Source organism: Peromyscus maniculatus, chromosome 6 (assembly GCF_049852395.1).
Source record: "Peromyscus maniculatus bairdii isolate BWxNUB_F1_BW_parent chromosome 6, HU_Pman_BW_mat_3.1, whole genome shotgun sequence".
In the NCBI taxonomy this organism is placed as follows: Eukaryota; Metazoa; Chordata; class Mammalia; order Rodentia; family Cricetidae; genus Peromyscus; species Peromyscus maniculatus.
In genome coordinates, this window is record NC_134857.1 from 36741630 (window position 1) to 36758703 (window position 17074).

The following is a 17074-nucleotide window of genomic DNA, read 5'->3' on the forward strand; positions in this document are numbered from 1 at the left end:
TAATCCTCATCTGTTACCTACTTCTTTGAAACCTGACATGATGAAGAATTGTTTCATTTATAAAGGGACATAAAAAACAAAGAGGATCTCGAAGCTCTGTAATTTTTGAGGGGGAGAACTTTATTTTGCTTCAGAAAACTCATCTTGAGAATCCCAGGCATTTATCATCATTTTTGGTCAAGGTATTCTCTGCTCTCAGTGCCCTCTTCTTTCACAGGCTTCCCATCGTTGAGTGGCAGGTCTGCAGTTGCTGATAAGTGTGTTTTCCCAGGAGCCCATCAGCCTTATCTGCTTCCTTCCCTGCTCCTGCTTCCCCACAATGCATCTCCAGCAACAATAAGGCCGACTTTCAGTACTGCAAACATACATCATCTTTGTTCTTCAAGGTTTCAGCAGCAGAGCCCTGCCTCACTTCAGTGTGTATGTTTCAGTATCCCTTCTTAAATATTTGGACTTTATCTAGAGTATATGAACTTTTATTGTATTTCAAATATGTCCAGCACTCTTCATGGAAGTTATTATATATACTTTTCTAAATCCAAGAGCTTGAAAGGTAAAAGACTTTTCTAGGCACTCACTTTGAATCTTTTTTTTTTGGAACTTGCTTTGTAGACCAGGCTAACTTCGAACTCATCGAGATACGCCTGATTCTACCTCCCAAGTGCTGGGATTAAATCATGCACCACCACTGCCCAGTGATTCTTATCTTCTTACTTGTTCTTTGTTCTGTGTTGATTTCCTCCTACTATGGCCATCCAAACAGGTTTTCTTAGATATCATACACTCACTTCACCTATGAAATACCAGCATTTTTCTCTCAAGACAGTATTACTTTAAAATGCACTTGAATGAGTTCTGTTTGTGGAAGTTAGCTGGATTTGATGAACCAAATTTTAATTAAAGCTCATTTCTCTTCTTCTGCCTCCCTGCTCCCAATTCTCCAATACCCAATGTTCTGTACACTGGCATCCTATTTGTATTTTGTAAGTGAGAAGTAAAATGCAGTTCCTCGGTTTTTATTAGTAGTATTTTAAAAAAGAAATGGAATGAAATTGTTCTTCATTCTTTTGACCTGTTCCCAATCTTGATGAATTACTCTTTATACAGATTTTTCATATGATATACATGTATGTAATTTACTTGTAGTTTAATTTTACCCATGTTTACTTTCTTAACAAAAATATATGATTTGGTAAGAACATACAAAAAAAGCATATTTTCCTAAGTATTGTATGTAAGGAAAAATGAGATAACAGAAGTTTGTATACCATGAAAATAGAACAGAAATGCTGATGTCACCAGCAGGAAACATGCAGGCTGTGGTCCAGGCAGAAGTAGCATGTGAAGTCTGTGGCATTGATCCCAGGTTTTTTGGATACTAACTTCAGGATGTGAAAGAGGCCCTGAGGAAATAGTTCACCCTCTCCTTTAAAGACAAAGATTTTAATAGTGACACCAGTGCAGGAATGGGATTTCAAGATCAGATCCTAAAAATGAGAGCGAGAGAGATAGAATCAAAAAAACTTTGATTTGTAGATGTTTTCAATATGCTAGAAGAATATTGAAGCCTCCTTGCCCTTATGTAATAGAAATGATTCCTCTCTAATTTCATAAGGAGTCAAAACATCCTCAGAATAATTAAATTATACTCAGGCTTTACTTAACTAATTTGTATGTGTAATATTAATAAATGTGACATACTCGTGTCTTACATAGTCAATGAAAATACCTGACGAAAATGTCAGTTCTAACATACTAAACAGGTTATGAAACAATGGTCTTAGGTATTATCCTCTGCCTAGATATTAGAGAACTCACGATGAATAATCTTGAGCCAAAGGTTGAAACTTAATTATGTGATGATTGTAATCACCAACAGAATGAAGCTATATGCAAACAACTTAGTTTCTCTATCTGAAAACTGTTAAATGTGCTCATATTTGGGGCTGGAGAGATGGCTCAGCAGTGATTACTTCCTGCTCTTTCAGAGGACCTGAGGTTTAACTTCCTAGCACCTATGTGGGGTGTCACACAAAGAGATCCAGTGCCCTTTTTTGACCTCTGTGGGTACCTTTACTCTTGTGCACATAATTATAAATAGACACACACATATATGTAGGACTGAATTTTTTTTAAAAATATGGTCATATTTATTAGTGCAAAGTCTGTTTAATGTACAGTTAAATCATTATTCAAATCAGGTTAATTTACTCATACCAATTAATAGGAATATGCAAATGGTTTAAATGACCTACTTATTTTAATTTCATACTGTATACATAAACATATGTTTCAGAGAATGAAATAACAGGTATGAGATGCAGAAAACTTCAGTAAAGAATTTATATGTAAGTGGCGCGGTGGTGACTCATGCCTTTAATCCTAGCAATCGGGAGCAGAGGCAGGTGGATCTCTGTGAGTTTGAGGCCAGCCTGATCTACAGAGTGAGATCCAGAACATCCAGGGCTCCCCAGAGAAACCCTGTCTCAAAAAACAAAAACAAAACAACAAAAAATAATTTATATGTAAAATATAATTCATTTTACTGAGATTTCACACCACCGGGTTTATGCTGACACAGTGCTTCTTCCGGTGGCTGTTTTCACTTACGACCGTTTTAAATTCACTTTGTCAGCTTCAGCTATGTCTTTACTGTGAATTCCGAATAAAAAATAAATGTTTGAATGAGCCCGTCCCTACACTGCATGGACAGCCATCTCACAGAGGTGGCAGAATTGGAAACTATCTTTTCCTAGTGTGTTCCTTCCCTGTTTTGTCTTTGTTTCCATGTTGAGTCGTACAGTCTCATCTTGATAATAATGTCATCAGTTTCATTCTTTCCCCCTCACTGAATTCACTTATGAACAGAAGAAATAAAGTTGCATTCGTTAGAACCAATGTTATTTCATTAACAGTGGTTCCAGGAATTTACACTAACTTTGATGTGAATACTTAGTAATTAATGTTAAAAAACTGACTACATGACAAATGAGAAGATTTTTTTCTGACTTTTCTGCTCTACAACCATAGCAGCAGCTTCATGATCAGCAAAATTCATAGTGAATGGTACATTTGGACGTTCCTGACGGAACCCTAAAGGCATGACTTCTAATTTTTAAAGTGCTTTGTATGTGTGTGTATAGGCACAGGCATACAGATGCATATACATGCACATAGACACAAATATACATGTGTATGTAGATATATATTTGTGAATAACTTCTCAACGTCTCCAACTGATGTTACTTTAAAATTTTAAGATAATTTTCTATTCTTAGATTAGTGTTGGGGCTGGAGAGACGGCTCAGTGGTTAGGAGTGCTGGCTGCTCTTGCAGAGGACCTGGGTTCAGTTCCCAGCACCCATATGACAGCTCATAACAGTTCTTAATTCCAGTTCCAGAAAATCCAGTGCCCTCTTCTGTCCCCTGTGAACACCTGTATGTGTGTGGTGCACTCTCACAGATGCACACATACATACACATAAGGAAAATTCTTTAAAAGAAAATTTAACTTATGTTTTCTAGGCAACTGAGTATCTATGTCCCTTACCTAAGGAGAAGCACCTTTTACTCATCAATAGGGATACTATCTTTGTCGATAATGATTCCTTGTCTGGTGGCATGTGTGCTGCCCTGGAGGCATGCTGATACTCACAATCTGCCTTCTGTGTGTGCTTCCAGAGATGATGGACTAGCATGGCCTGAAGCATGGCTCAGTTCTATTACAAAAGAAATGTCAACGCCCCCTACAGAGACCGCATCCCGCTGAGGATTGTCAGAGCAGAATCTGAACTCTCACCGTCAGAAAAAGCCTACTTGAACGCAGTGGAAAAGGGGGACTTTGCAAGTGTCAAGAAATCTCTGGAGGAAGCTGAGATTTACTTTAAAATCAACATTAACTGCATCGACCCCCTGGGAAGGACTGCTCTTCTCATCGCCATTGAAAACGAGAACCTGGAGCTGATTGAACTCTTGCTAAGTTTCAACGTCTATGTTGGCGATGCGCTGCTTCATGCTATCAGAAAAGAGGTGGTTGGAGCCGTGGAGCTGCTGCTGAACCACAAAAAGCCAAGTGGAGAGAAGCAGGTGGGCATGAAAGTGTTGTGTTTGGTTTATGCTGCCTAGAAGAGGGTTTTTTAGATTTGTAAACACCCTGAGTGAGTGTGTGTGTGTGTGTGTGTGTGTGTGTGTGTGTGTGTGTATGTGTGTGTGTTTGGGCCTTTCACTTCATTTCAACACTCTGAACTACCAAATTGTACTTTGTTGGATTATTTTTCTATTTAACATCCTTGCATGTTGCGAGTCCTTACATCTTCTGGAAAAAGTGGATATCATCATCTAATTTTGATATTGTCTGTTAACACACTCTCAAGGCTTCTTGTAAATTCATCCTTAAAGAAGCAGAAATAATTGCTAGAAAGAAGCTCAACTCTATCCGTAGGAGGATTGCAACATATTGCTTAATGGCAGAAGTGTAGCAGCACCTTCGTGCTGTGAAAAGAAGCGAACGTGAGTTCAGTGCGGTGTGTCCTGCTTACTCCGTGTGTTGGCCACTGTAGCGACAGAGGGACTGTGGATGGGAACAAGCAAGGATGTTTTCATCTGTCTGGATCTTTCCTTTGTCACTATCCTCCACTGTGTCCGAAAGGCTGGTTTGATCCTGCTCCCTAGACACTGGCCCCTTTCCTTCCTTGCATCAAGGCTAACCATGGACTAATTGCAGAGACATTGCAGATGCTACCATGTCCCCCAAAATCTGCCTTTCAAGGTGGAATCTTGTTAAGATGTGTTCTAGTAATTTCTGCCGTGTTGGACAACGCACAGTTTTCTGTGTCTGAAAAGTGATAGTGCGAGGAGTCACATAGCCAAGCTGTGCTATGTCTACAATTGTCTTGCTTCTCTGAAGGACTTTTATCAATGTCTTCACAGTTAGTGTTGAAAACTGGGGCTGACCATCTCTTTGAGTTCTGAGATCCCTTGTGTCTCATGATGCGTTCTCCAATCCCATCCTCATTCCCTCCCACTTCTTCTCTGAACCAACACATTGATAAACTCACACTCTACGGAATCATACTTCTCTGCTCTTGCTTTGCTAGCTTGGTTGTTGTTTGTTTCCGTATACAGTTGTGGGTTATCTCTTGTTACATTGTTACACTTCGCTGATAGGATCATTGACCCTCGGAAACTTGAGCTAGCCTAGATTGGGGCATACAAGCTGTGTAGTAACACCTAGAGACGTGCTTACTGTTGTATCCCCGTGTTTCTCCTTCACCACTAAGGCGTTTCAAACACCCAGATGGAAAAAGTAGGAATCTGGTTTAATGGGTGTAAGCTAAGGTTCTAGTCTCTTAGCGTTAGAGTTCCATCACTGTGACACAGCTTTGGAGATTAACCAGCTCAGGGGAGCAATGGCAGATTCTCACAATTACCTGTAGTTGCTCAGCTCTCTCACTATGGGCCTGTGGTGAGACAGAACAGCATGGTGGTTGATATGACAGAGAGAACTGCTCACCTCCTCACAAGGGCCAAGAGAAAGGACAAAAGCCTCAGGGGCTAGAAAAAACCTACACCCTTCAGGGGCATGGCCTCCATGATCTCTTTCCTCCTGCTGGGCCCTACCTGTGAGAGTTTCTGTCATATCCCAGTAGCCCGCTAATCTAGACATCCAGTGCTAACACAATGCATTCATAAGGAAAAAGCCCTCCATCACTTCCTGAAAGCTCTGCCTTTGAACACTGCCACCCTGGGACCAAGGCTTCCATACAGGAGCTTCTAGGGAACATTGAAGGCCCAAGCTGCTACCCTTAGTCACCTTTTGGCTTTAAACTTATGTCTGTAATCCTAACCCTAAAGCATCTACATGTTTAGTAGCAACACACTATATTATATATCCTCTTGTTTTAACTTGGCTTAGGTAGCCATAGGCCAGTTGTTAAGTCTTCCATGTAGACCATCAGTAGCCCAGAAGTCTCTAGAACAAAATAGTTGGCTGATGTGTTTTTCATGTGTTACTGAAGGAACTCATCAGTTCTGTTTTCTAGAGGGTTCTCCAGTGTCCCTTTAGACAATGACATTTGTGCTAACCAGAGAAATCTGGTGTCTGGAGAAGGTACCTGCTATTATGAGAGTATTTGTTGGAAAATGTTCAACTTCTGAGCTAAGTCCTCATCTCACAAGTAGGTCCTGGCTCCTTACAGGCACTTGGACCCGGATTATTAATAGAAAGTAGTAAAGGCTTGCAGTCTGCCAGGGCTCTGAAGCTTCCCAGGCCATGTGTTTCTGGAAGATGTCTCTCACATGAGTCTTCTGGCCAAGAATTCCTTTTCTATTTGTGCATTTTAGAATTCCACTTTGGTGAAGGATAATAAAGAAACACTGTCCTTTTTTTTTTTTTAATTGTTAAAACTTGATTATTTGTGAAGAACAACTTTAGGCCACCTAGAGTTCCTGGTGTGCTGCACAATGGAAATGGGACGTTGACAGCATGAATGTACAAACTTAATCTATAAAAGTCCATAAAGGATGTGTTGAGAGCTGCTTTTTCTCCATTAGTGTTTGGCTGTGTGTGTGTTATTTTCTTAGGTAGCACGTCTTTGTCTTTTAGACACAAACAACATCTTTTGGAATGTCAGTTTTCATACATCACGTGACATGGGAAACAAGTATATTTTTAAATGGACCTTGTTTTTCCCTCTCAAATGAACTGTGAATTTTTAAGTAAGGTTTGCATTTATTGAGATGATCTTGTGTGGGTAATACACCACATTCTAGATGTATAGATACATATCCATCCCAAGATATTCTGACACACTAATGTTGAGGTCATTGGTTTATTAAAACATGAAAACAGTAATAATCTACAAGGTTTGATAAATGTAATTTGAAGTAAAGGCCAGGAAAAAGGCTCTAATACAAAGCCACTAAATCTAATTATTAGCAAATTAGTGAGATCCTGAAATATGCTGTGCATTATAGATATTATTTTACAAATTTGCCACACACTACACTTTTTCCTCTGGAAAAGACCCAGTGTTTGGTGGTATACCAAAGTCATCAGTGCTGAGAGACTGCCAATGAATTGGTGTACTTCTTAATTACACTCACCGGGGAGCAATTTCTGGTTTAGCCTGCTAGGCCTTGTGCTGGAGCCTAAAAAGAGACAGCATTCCTATTCTCAAGAGTGTTAAGCTCTAGTTATAAAGAAGGAATGGGAAAAATCCACCATGGAGTTAAGAATAAAGGTGGTCATGACAGAAAAGATGAAAGGAAAAAAAATCCTCTAATCTTTGTGAAGTTAAAATAACTGGATTTGATGAACACACTGTGTTACAGGGGAGAAGGTGTGAGAGAGCAGGAGACAGATGTAAAGGGGAAAGATAGGGTTGTTTGGCTTAATACCTTGGGAAATTATGAGAGAATGCATTGGCTGAAATAGACTGTATGAGAAAAGGCCTAAGGGACCAGACTGGATATATTTAGTTTTTAATGGATATTGATACCTCAGAGTTAATTAGAATTGTAGGTCTAAGTGGGATTTGGATAAGTAAATAAATAAAACATAAGGACAGCAAAGTAAATAAATCACCCACATCTCTGTAGTTCCTAATGTGATTTTTCATCTCTTAAGCTTAGTATTTGTGGGTTTTTAGCATATCAAGTAACTTTTCTCAGTGTGGCTTTTACTGAAAAGGTTTATTCTTCCCAGTTAAATAGAAGATAATCATAAAACTAATTCTGTACTTAATGTAGGTCTTCATAAACCAGGTTTTGGCATGTCAAGGCTTTTTAAATTATTGATATAATGATGAGAAGAACAATAGCTGATTTCTTTGGTACAGTGAGAACATAGCAAATCTGATTCTCAACAGCTGTGTGAAGGTGGTACATCATGTATTCTCACTGGGACAGTTCCCTTGCTAGCATCCTTACACTGATGTCTTCTGTTATGTTTTGGTTTTCTGAACTTTTCTCTACTCTTCTTAGTTCCCCCACTTCCCTAGAGACAGTAGCCAAAGATGATTTCTCAGCCTCATCCGTTGATTGGTTACTCGACTTTGAACTGTTTCCGGCTGACGTTCCTTGTAGATATCTTCAGAGGCCAGATGAACGACAGCGACATTTACCCCAGTGTATCTGTATGTATGTGCGTCCCAGTCTTTATTCCCATCAGCATCCTCAGAATCACAGGCTGGCCCTGATAGATGCTGGTCCCCACCTGGTTCCTGACACAGCAACTTTGAAATGACACCCTGAAATTTATACTTCTAGCAAGTTCCCAGAAGGGGCTGATGCTTGTCTGGACATAAGATTAAGAGCTATGACTTAGGGGATGCTGAAACTGGTAGAACAAACATACTTGTCTGTGTCAGATGTTAAACTATATGATGCTAACCTGGTTTTCAGGAGATTCCAGCTAACCCCTTGAAATCCCGTTAGAATGATATTATTAATTAGTTCAACAGTGAGATCCTGGAGCAGTTCAGTTGAAGACACATTGATTCTATAGCTGGACTGACTACAAACCATTCAAGGACTCTACATCCCACACAGATTGGGAAGGCATACAGTCCAGTCTTTTACTACAAAAAGATGAAAAGGGAAGGAGGATTCACAAAGTGCCTGGGATTTGGCCTGGCTGAAGCATCTTTAATGCCCTAGCTACCTACCAACACTGATACAGTCACACTGATGGCAGTGAAGACGCTAATGACGGCATTGGCCAGAGTAGCCTGCCACAATGCTAGTAGCTAAATTAAGGGTTTTACTTCTGTTGCCCCTTTGAAATATCTACTCCATCTCATGAAGGTAAGCACTCCTGTTAGCCCCTCTTAATAGGTGAGGCAATGAAAGGACGACATATCTCCAGTGACATTTCCTGTGTCAAAGCTAAGAATCATCAGCCTTGAAACTTCTTGGCCCTTGAAAATAACTGTTTACCCACTTGGCCTGGCTTTAGCCACAGCACCAATTTGAATAGGTGATGTTTGAATTGTTAATTGTTCTAATTTAGGGTAAAAATAGACATTAAAGAGATGCTCTGGTTTTATGTTTGTATATTTGTCCTAAATATTACAATGCCATTTTAAGTCTGCTTGCTCAATAAATAGTGTGACCCTCCATGCTCCTTGCCATCACCATGGTGTCTGAGTAATAGTCATTAGAAGCTGTGAAATATTAGGGAAAGGCAGGAATAGATTGATAGAAGGCTGGCCTCTGGCCCTCTTCTTTACTTCTGATTTGAGAAGCCTGCATCTCCCTGGGCTGTGGTTCTGTGACTGCTAAGCTTAACCCCATCAGCTTTTCTAAGCCCAGTGACACTTATGTCTTGCAAAGTCACTTTTATAAATTTACACGTGATGCCAACATAATAATACTGCCATAACTGGGCCATGCCATTACCTCTCCCTTCCTGCAGACACATACAGACTAATAACCCAGAATGTCCTGAAGGCTAACTTCAGCATCGTCAGTTTACCCTCGAAGACTACATGGCATCTCTGTTCATTTGAAAAATGTAATATTTGCCAGTCGGAACCTAGTTCAGGGTGAGCACAGAGGAATTCAGTTTGCTCTTTCCTTTCCACGCCAGTGCATACAGGGGATGGGTTTACAGGCTCAGCAGTCTCTCTAATACAATTCTATGGCTTTAGAAACATTAACTATTATGAAATCAGAAAAACCAAAGACTGTGAAATGGAATCCTGGCATTAGCATGTTAATTTAAAAACATGTCCAAGCAAAAATACAAATAACTAGAAATATAGAACCCTTCTCACTGGCTGTGGATGCTTAGTAAATAAATCCCTGGGTACTTGGAGTAGACCTGTTTGTTAAACAAATACAATATTTTTTGTTGCCTCCATATGCCTTCTGTTTCAAGAATCAGACACTCTGAAAAAGTTTATTCAGTTTTTTTTTTTTTTAAAACTAGGCTTCAGCAAAAGTCATTTGCCTTCCACACTCATAACTTTCATACAGGGATTATTAAATTACAGGTAGACTAAGATGTAGTAAGTCTAGTTTAGTTAGAGCATGGATTCACTGGTAGAATGAAAACTCTGTGACTGTCCTTCATGGCTCACCTAAGGGTGGCTTCTCCTGTTTGTTCTCCTGACATCCTGCCTTAGGTCAAGTCTGGGATATCAACAGTAGGCACACAGTGTGAATCTGCCTGCTCTCAGTAAAGTAAATGAGCCTAAAGATCCGTGAACTCATAATCACCTACCATCAACACTCACAGCAGGCAGGAGAATGAAAGAACCTAAGACAAATAAACTGTGAGGAATAAAGATGTCATTTCTCAAGGCAGTCATTGCAGTGGCATTCTATGGTAACCCCACTTGGGACGACGAGGCAGGAGGATCACTGTGGGTTCAGGGTTAGCCTGGGCTATAGAGTGAGACCCTGTCTCAAAAATACACAAAACAGTGCTATTTCTCACCTCTTCAAAATGTTTATCCCACTTTGAGATCTAGTAACATCAGTCCACAATTCTCCTTTCTTTAAACTCTCATGCCAGGTCATCAATAAAAATGATGCACAGTATTTTCTTAATCTGCCTCTGGAGTGAAATAGCTAAAAATTGTCTCCACATTGGATTTCATTGTTGTTGTTTTATAATACAGTGTAGTCGGTATTAACAAGTACTTCGAAGATCTGAAAAATAGATTGAGTTTTGTTATTCCACAGCAGGGACTTTTAAAGCTGTTACAACACAGAGCATAGACTGCGTTTAGTCAGCGGGTGGATGGCAGTCAGGAAAGAACTAAATAGTTCTAAATGGAATCCTGTTAAAGCACAGACCCCTGAAACACTGTTAGTATAATAAGGTAGCTTCAGCTAATTAGCTGTGCTTGCTCATATGCAGACAGCCTCCCTGGTCATGGGAAGGCCAGCAGTTACCCATTAGCCCTTGGGCATGGGCTCCCTTGCTCTGTCCTGTCAGCCAGCACCACACAGCTCATATTATTAAAGTAAAACACGCCAGACATGTCAGGAGCCCACAGAGTGAAGGATTTTTACCCCACTTGGAAAACATCAGGTGAAAAGCCAACACAGGTTCCAGCAAGAAGAAGTCTCCAAGTGTAGATACTTCTGTCTCCTGGTGTTAGATTTCCTAGAGAAACAGTACCTGCTTGTTGGCACAGAAACTGAGTCCTGGCAGAGAAACTGAGTTACTCTTGGAATAGAAGGTGTAAGAACATGTCCCAAGAGTTCAGAATGGAAAGGCCTGGATATAACTCCTTTTTGCAAATGTCAGGAAAATAATATAGTCATTTAAACCCTAACTTTCTCATAATGAAGAAGAGGTTGACAGTCCTACTGTTCAAATCACCATAGAGATTTGAAAGTTAAAATGCAATATATTCAAAGAACACAGACAATGGAAGCCCCTTCACTTGGACATCATTTGAAGTTTTCTATATTCTTACACTCAAAGCAGTTTAAACTTACCATACTTAATTTAATTAAAATGTCTATGTCCATCAAAGATGCTAAGTGGTCCCCGGTGCATAGCCTTTCAAACATGGCCTCTGATGAAAAGCTTTGGGGAGGCTATTCATTATTAAGGTTCTCCAACATATTTTAAAAAATGTGATTAGGGTTGGAGAGCTGGCTCAGTGGTTAAGAGCACTTGCTAGTCTTAACAGAACTCAAATTCCATTCCCAACAGTCATACCAGATGGCTGACAACCACCTGTAACCCTTAACTCACAGGTTCTGAAGCCCTCCTCTAGCCTTCCCAGGCACCCGTATATACATTGGTACCATACATGCAAAGATGCATACAAATACATAAATAAAAATAAAATCATTCTAAAAGTCATAATTAAATCTGCAAATATGCTTCTATGAGAATTTACTAATTATAAAACTAAAAGTGAGTCATTGAATGTAATCAAATACATTTAGCACAAGAAGAAGTAGGAACTAGGGAAGTCTATACTATGGCCAGAATGAGCAGCCACTGATTTGAACATGCTCTTCAGACTGGCCTGTTGCCCTTCCCTCTTCATGAGCAAAACGAACATTACTGCTTTACTATTAGGACCACGAGCAGGGGAGGGATGAGAATTAGAATCCCTTTTCTGAGCTTGCAGGAAGTGTTCTTATTTTCATGGTCATCATTTGCCTTTTGTGGATTCGTTTTCTGAATCAGTTAAGGTCCACGTTCCACATCAATGCTGTTGGAATCATTTATTAGAAGCACTGGACAGACATGCCCAGTTATGAGCTCTGAGCACGCCAGAGCGTGGCGAGCACAGCTCTCCAAGAGAAGGTTCAAACTCTCACACACAGCGTAGATGGATGCTGGAGGCTGAGAAACGCTGGTAGCAGCAACTGTATTACTTGATGTGGACTCTCTTCTCGCTTAAAAGAAGTGACAGTGGGTGGCTGGCTGGCTTTTCCTTTGCACAGTTCTCACCCTGTCCCCTGTGTAACCTAGTTGCAGCATTTCCTCGTGGCTTCTGACAGAATGTACATGGGTGTGTTTGAAATGGTGATAAAGTTTTATCAGTAGGGGACATTAGCACAACTATACTCACGCATAATAACATCAGGAATAAAGAAATGAAATAGGAATAACAATTTAGATCTTATATTCTGGATTTCATTTTCTGTGTATGGATGTTTTGCCTGCATATATGTACATGTGTGCCTAATGTCTGCAGAGCCCAGAAGAGGGCTACAGATTCCCCTAGAACTGGAGTTTTGGCTGGTCGTGAGCCACCATGTGGGTGCTAAGACTTGAATTCAGGTCCTCTGCAACAGCAGCCAGTGCTCTTAACCCCCGTGCCATTCCCTGAGCCCCACAACACATTTAAAAATAATACTGGAGCCCCACAGCAGATCTGGAACACATTTGTGACCATTTGTGACCTCATGAGAACTTCAGAGCAAGCGTCATGGAAAATTCTTTTGTTTCGGCCATTTGACAGAGTAGCTAACATGACTGAGTCAACATGAGTAGCTAATTATGGCTATCTAAAGGGGATTAGTCCCAGGATTCTTTCATATATTGCAGCCTGGGGGTGCTCATGTTCCTTATAGACAGTGGTCTATATTTGCGTACAAACTGCATGCAGGAAATCGTCTGTTAGTTACAGACAATACTTCCTGTAACTCCCCAACAGCCTGTGTGTTAAAGGTGTGGTCCTCAGCCTGTAGAGCTCCCAGGAGGTGGAGGGAACTGTGAGAGTTGGAGCCCGGTGAGAGGTCTTCAGGTTGCTGAGGACATGCCCTGCCTCTTCCACTCTAGGGAAATGTGAGGTGTGAGGTGAATGGCCAACCCCAATGCACATGCACACTCCCATCATGACATCATGGTGTGCCATCTCACCTCAGATCCAGATGAGTGCAGCCACCGGCTCTCCCATCTTGTGAGCCTAAAGAGACTTCTTTCTTGACAGGTTGATATGTCAGGCAAGGACTACAGAAACAGAAAACCAACACAAGGCTTACTGTAATTTTAATGTCTAATAAATTCTTGTATGGTCTGGAGAAAATCAAGAAAAAACTATATTCGCTTCAGAGGCCATTTTTAATTTTTGTAACTGTTTTCAGTCCTCCGTGGTTGACACAGAAGGCCAACTGAACGGAACTGGCTCTTTCCAGCTTCCTTAATGACAGCACTGAATTAAGAGTTCGTTTTTTACTGGCTCTTACAGGAGTCTTACAAACTTCACGGAACACTTATCTAAGGCAGTCTCTGCTAAATAATAGAGTTGAACACACTAAAGGGAAGAAACTCTGGGTCGGAGGTCAGTGTTTAACTGTCAGGGATAAGACTTTGAGGTGCAGAGAGTCTGAATAAATACCCCTAGAGAGAGCCGAGTGTAGGTTTGATTGCTTTCACTGGCTTTACTAAACTCCTTCTTTGGTCATCTCATAAGCTGCCTCAGCATTTGAGAGCATGCCACACGGCCTGGGAATAAAGCCTGGTCCTTGAGCACCGTGGCTCCGCGGAACTATCCTGAAACCCATTCAGCCAGAGGCTCCTGGTATATCTCAACAGCATTAAAATCACTGGATTCACAGAACTTGCCTGATTGCCTCCTCGATGGTTGCAGGAAGAGATTGGCAGTAATAAGGGAGACACTGCTGGCACATGGAGAAATTGCTGGGGAGAGGGAGGTGAGAACGGCACATTAGCAGGAGTGTGGGAGATGAATGTCAGGCCAAGCATACATCAGCGCTCCGGTGGAAGGCAGGGATTCTGCCAGCAGCTTGTTTCCGAGCTGATCCTTGACGGCTGAGACTCTGCAGGGACAGACACTGCCATCTTGCTGGAGGAGGATATTCTGCGGTCGACACAGAACTTTAACCTGTTTGCGTTCGTGGAGATGGGGTTAAAGGGCCCTGTCCTGGATTTGCCGCTGTCCTGTTCTGTACACCTCAAGGATTTCGATGAACACACGAACCGCTGTATCACTTTCCCTACTCTGTGAGTAGACCCCAGTAACCAGGCGCCTGCACACCCCACTCACATATCCCTTCATGATAAAACTAACAGAAATGGAAATACTTTTCCCTAAAACCGGAGGTGGTTGAGAGGGTTTTGAACCGATCCTAGAGGTTGATGCAGTGTGTTATCACTGCACATACCTATTTCACTGTTTCTCCTTTCACCTCCGCCACAGCTGACCCACAGGAAGGGACATAGCTGAAGACAGTGAGATAAGGAGGTGAAATGTTCCGGGAGAGGCCATGGTTTGGATCGTAAGTGCTCTCCTGGGACCAGTGTGTGGAAGGCTTGGTCCTCCACTCTTGGTTCTGTTGAAAGCTGGCGCAGTCCTTAGGGGGTGAGGTCAGTTGGAATGAAGTTAGGTCACTACGGATATACCCTGACCCTTTATTGTTTGTTCTCTGCCTCTGGGCATCATGAGATGAGCAGTTCTGCCCTACCCTGCATTTTCTATCATGGCGTCCGTCCTTCCTCACTACATACAGGCTCTAAGCAAGGAGGAGAATACTGTGGATGAGACTTCCATTTAAGCTGATTTTCTCAGACATCTTGTCAGCGACGGAAAGTGGGCAAGCAGAGTGAGCAAAGGCCCCATATGAAATTGTGTATTTCTTCAGGTGTTCTCTTCAGTGTTTCACCTGAAGAGTAATACAGCCTACCCTGTTATTCAGTCCTCTGTCACTGTGGCAAAGCACACCTTTTCCTCTTTGTAAGTCTTCAGCCTCATGTTCAGAGAGTCTTCTCTCCACGGCGGGTGGGCTCCGCGGACTCCCTTGCTTTGGGACCTGTGGTGAGGCAGCGTATAGTCATGGGAATGGGTTGAAGGGAACATGGCTTATCTCATGGCAGTCAGCGGGCAGACACAGGCAACAACCCCACCCTCAACCCCTCAAGTACATTTCAAAGTAACGGTCTCAACTACACACCCAGGGTTAGCAAGTTTATAGCCAGGTACTTGGCTCTTGTCCTGTGTGAGCCTCCGTCAGTTTTTCTGCTGCAAATCCTAGGACCATTCTGAAGATGTCATTTTAATTCAGGGCATTTTATCTTTGGAAGACACTGATGTACCTTTTGCTGCCAGAGGGTCCATAATATTTTTATTGCTGTTATTCCTTCTATTTCATATCAGCTGTGGTTGAGAAAATTTTTAGTGAATTGTCTATATTTATCATGTATTTCTTCAAAGAAGTTAAGCCATTGGTAAAAGTATGCAATAGAGCATCACCATATTACGCCAAGGAGGTCTCATTCTCTTTACACCCAGTATGAGAGAGTTCCTCTATCACGGAGCATAATGGTGTAAAGATTCGTGAATTTTATCCCTAACTTCTTGCCACTAACACCCCCCCAATGCAGAGCACAATCCAGTGTGATATGCTGCTTTTAGATTTATTTATTTTATGTGTATGGGCATTTTGCCTGCATGTATATATGTTCATTGCATGCATGCAGTGTCCATGGAGGCCAGAAGAGGGCATTGGATCCCCTGGAACTGGAATTACAGATGGTTGTGAACTGCCATGTGGGTAGTGAGAACCCAAGTTCTCTGAAAGAGCAGCCAGTGCTCTTAACTGCCGAGCCATCCCTCCAGCTCCCCAGTGTGACAGTTTTGACCAACTTACAAGACTCAGGCTATTTGATTTTGACAGAGAAACTTCATAAATCTATTAAAAATTAATGTATATTATATTTTTGTTCCATACTTTTGTTGCCTTCATTGAAACCTCAAATAACAGGACTTGACATGACTCTGTCAGCCTTCATGAATGTATATATGCATTCACTCAATTTCCACAAATATAATGAAGAAAATATGAAATGGAAAAATGAAGAATAATTCAGAAAGATTTCTAAGCCCTAAAAGATGTCTTAAAATGTTTTTTTTTCTCAAAGTGAACTAACTCTACACTAAGTTTATAGAATGTGTTCCTTTGTGTATTTATAATAAAATTGTAAGATGGGAAATGTTTGGAAAAGGATATTTAGAATGCATATGACAAAACTGACCAGAGTAATTCTGTTTAGCATTGAATGGCAAGTATTAAAACATATTAGCTAATTATGTACTTTTCATGAGGAAGCACTCCATCAGTGCAGTGAAAGAAACACTCTTTATCTCAGAAATGGATCTTTAAAAGAAGAAAATTAGTTATACTTGGTGAAAGAAATTATCCTTATCCTTACATTCATTTTTATGTGCACAAGTATATCATTTTGAATTGGGTTTAGCATGTTGAAAGAAAACATGTAATATTTGAGTATTTTTATTTTTTAATAAACAGTGGCTTCAGTTACTTCCATGTTCCTGCAAATATCTTTATTTTGTTGTTTTCTGTAGCTGCATGCAAGTCTCTCATGTGAATGTACCACATTTTCTTCATCTATTCATGTTGATGGGCATTCAATCTGGTTCCATTTCCTAGTTCTTTTGAATAGAGAACTCACAATGTGTGTGTGTGTGTGTGTGTGTGTGCAGATGTTTCTATAGTATATTGATCTGAGGCCTTTTGGTATATAACTGAGAATGATATAGTGGGTGATATGGGAGCTCTTTCCAATCATTTCATGAATTTCCACACTGAATTCCTTGGTTGCTGCATAAATATC

The 17074-nt window shown here is 40.9% G+C and overlaps 1 protein-coding gene across 1 annotated transcript in view; it reads left to right on the top strand.

Moving 5' to 3' along the window:
* Trpc4 (transient receptor potential cation channel subfamily C member 4) overlaps nt 1-17074 on the top strand; it is a 183055-nt gene that overhangs the window by 40175 nt on the left and 125806 nt on the right. The window contains exon 2 of the mRNA XM_015996343.3: nt 3682-4086. Within this exon, the coding sequence (XP_015851829.1) occupies nt 3709-4086 (378 nt within the window). The 5' untranslated portion in view covers nt 3682-3708. The remainder of the gene's footprint in view (nt 1-3681; nt 4087-17074) is intronic.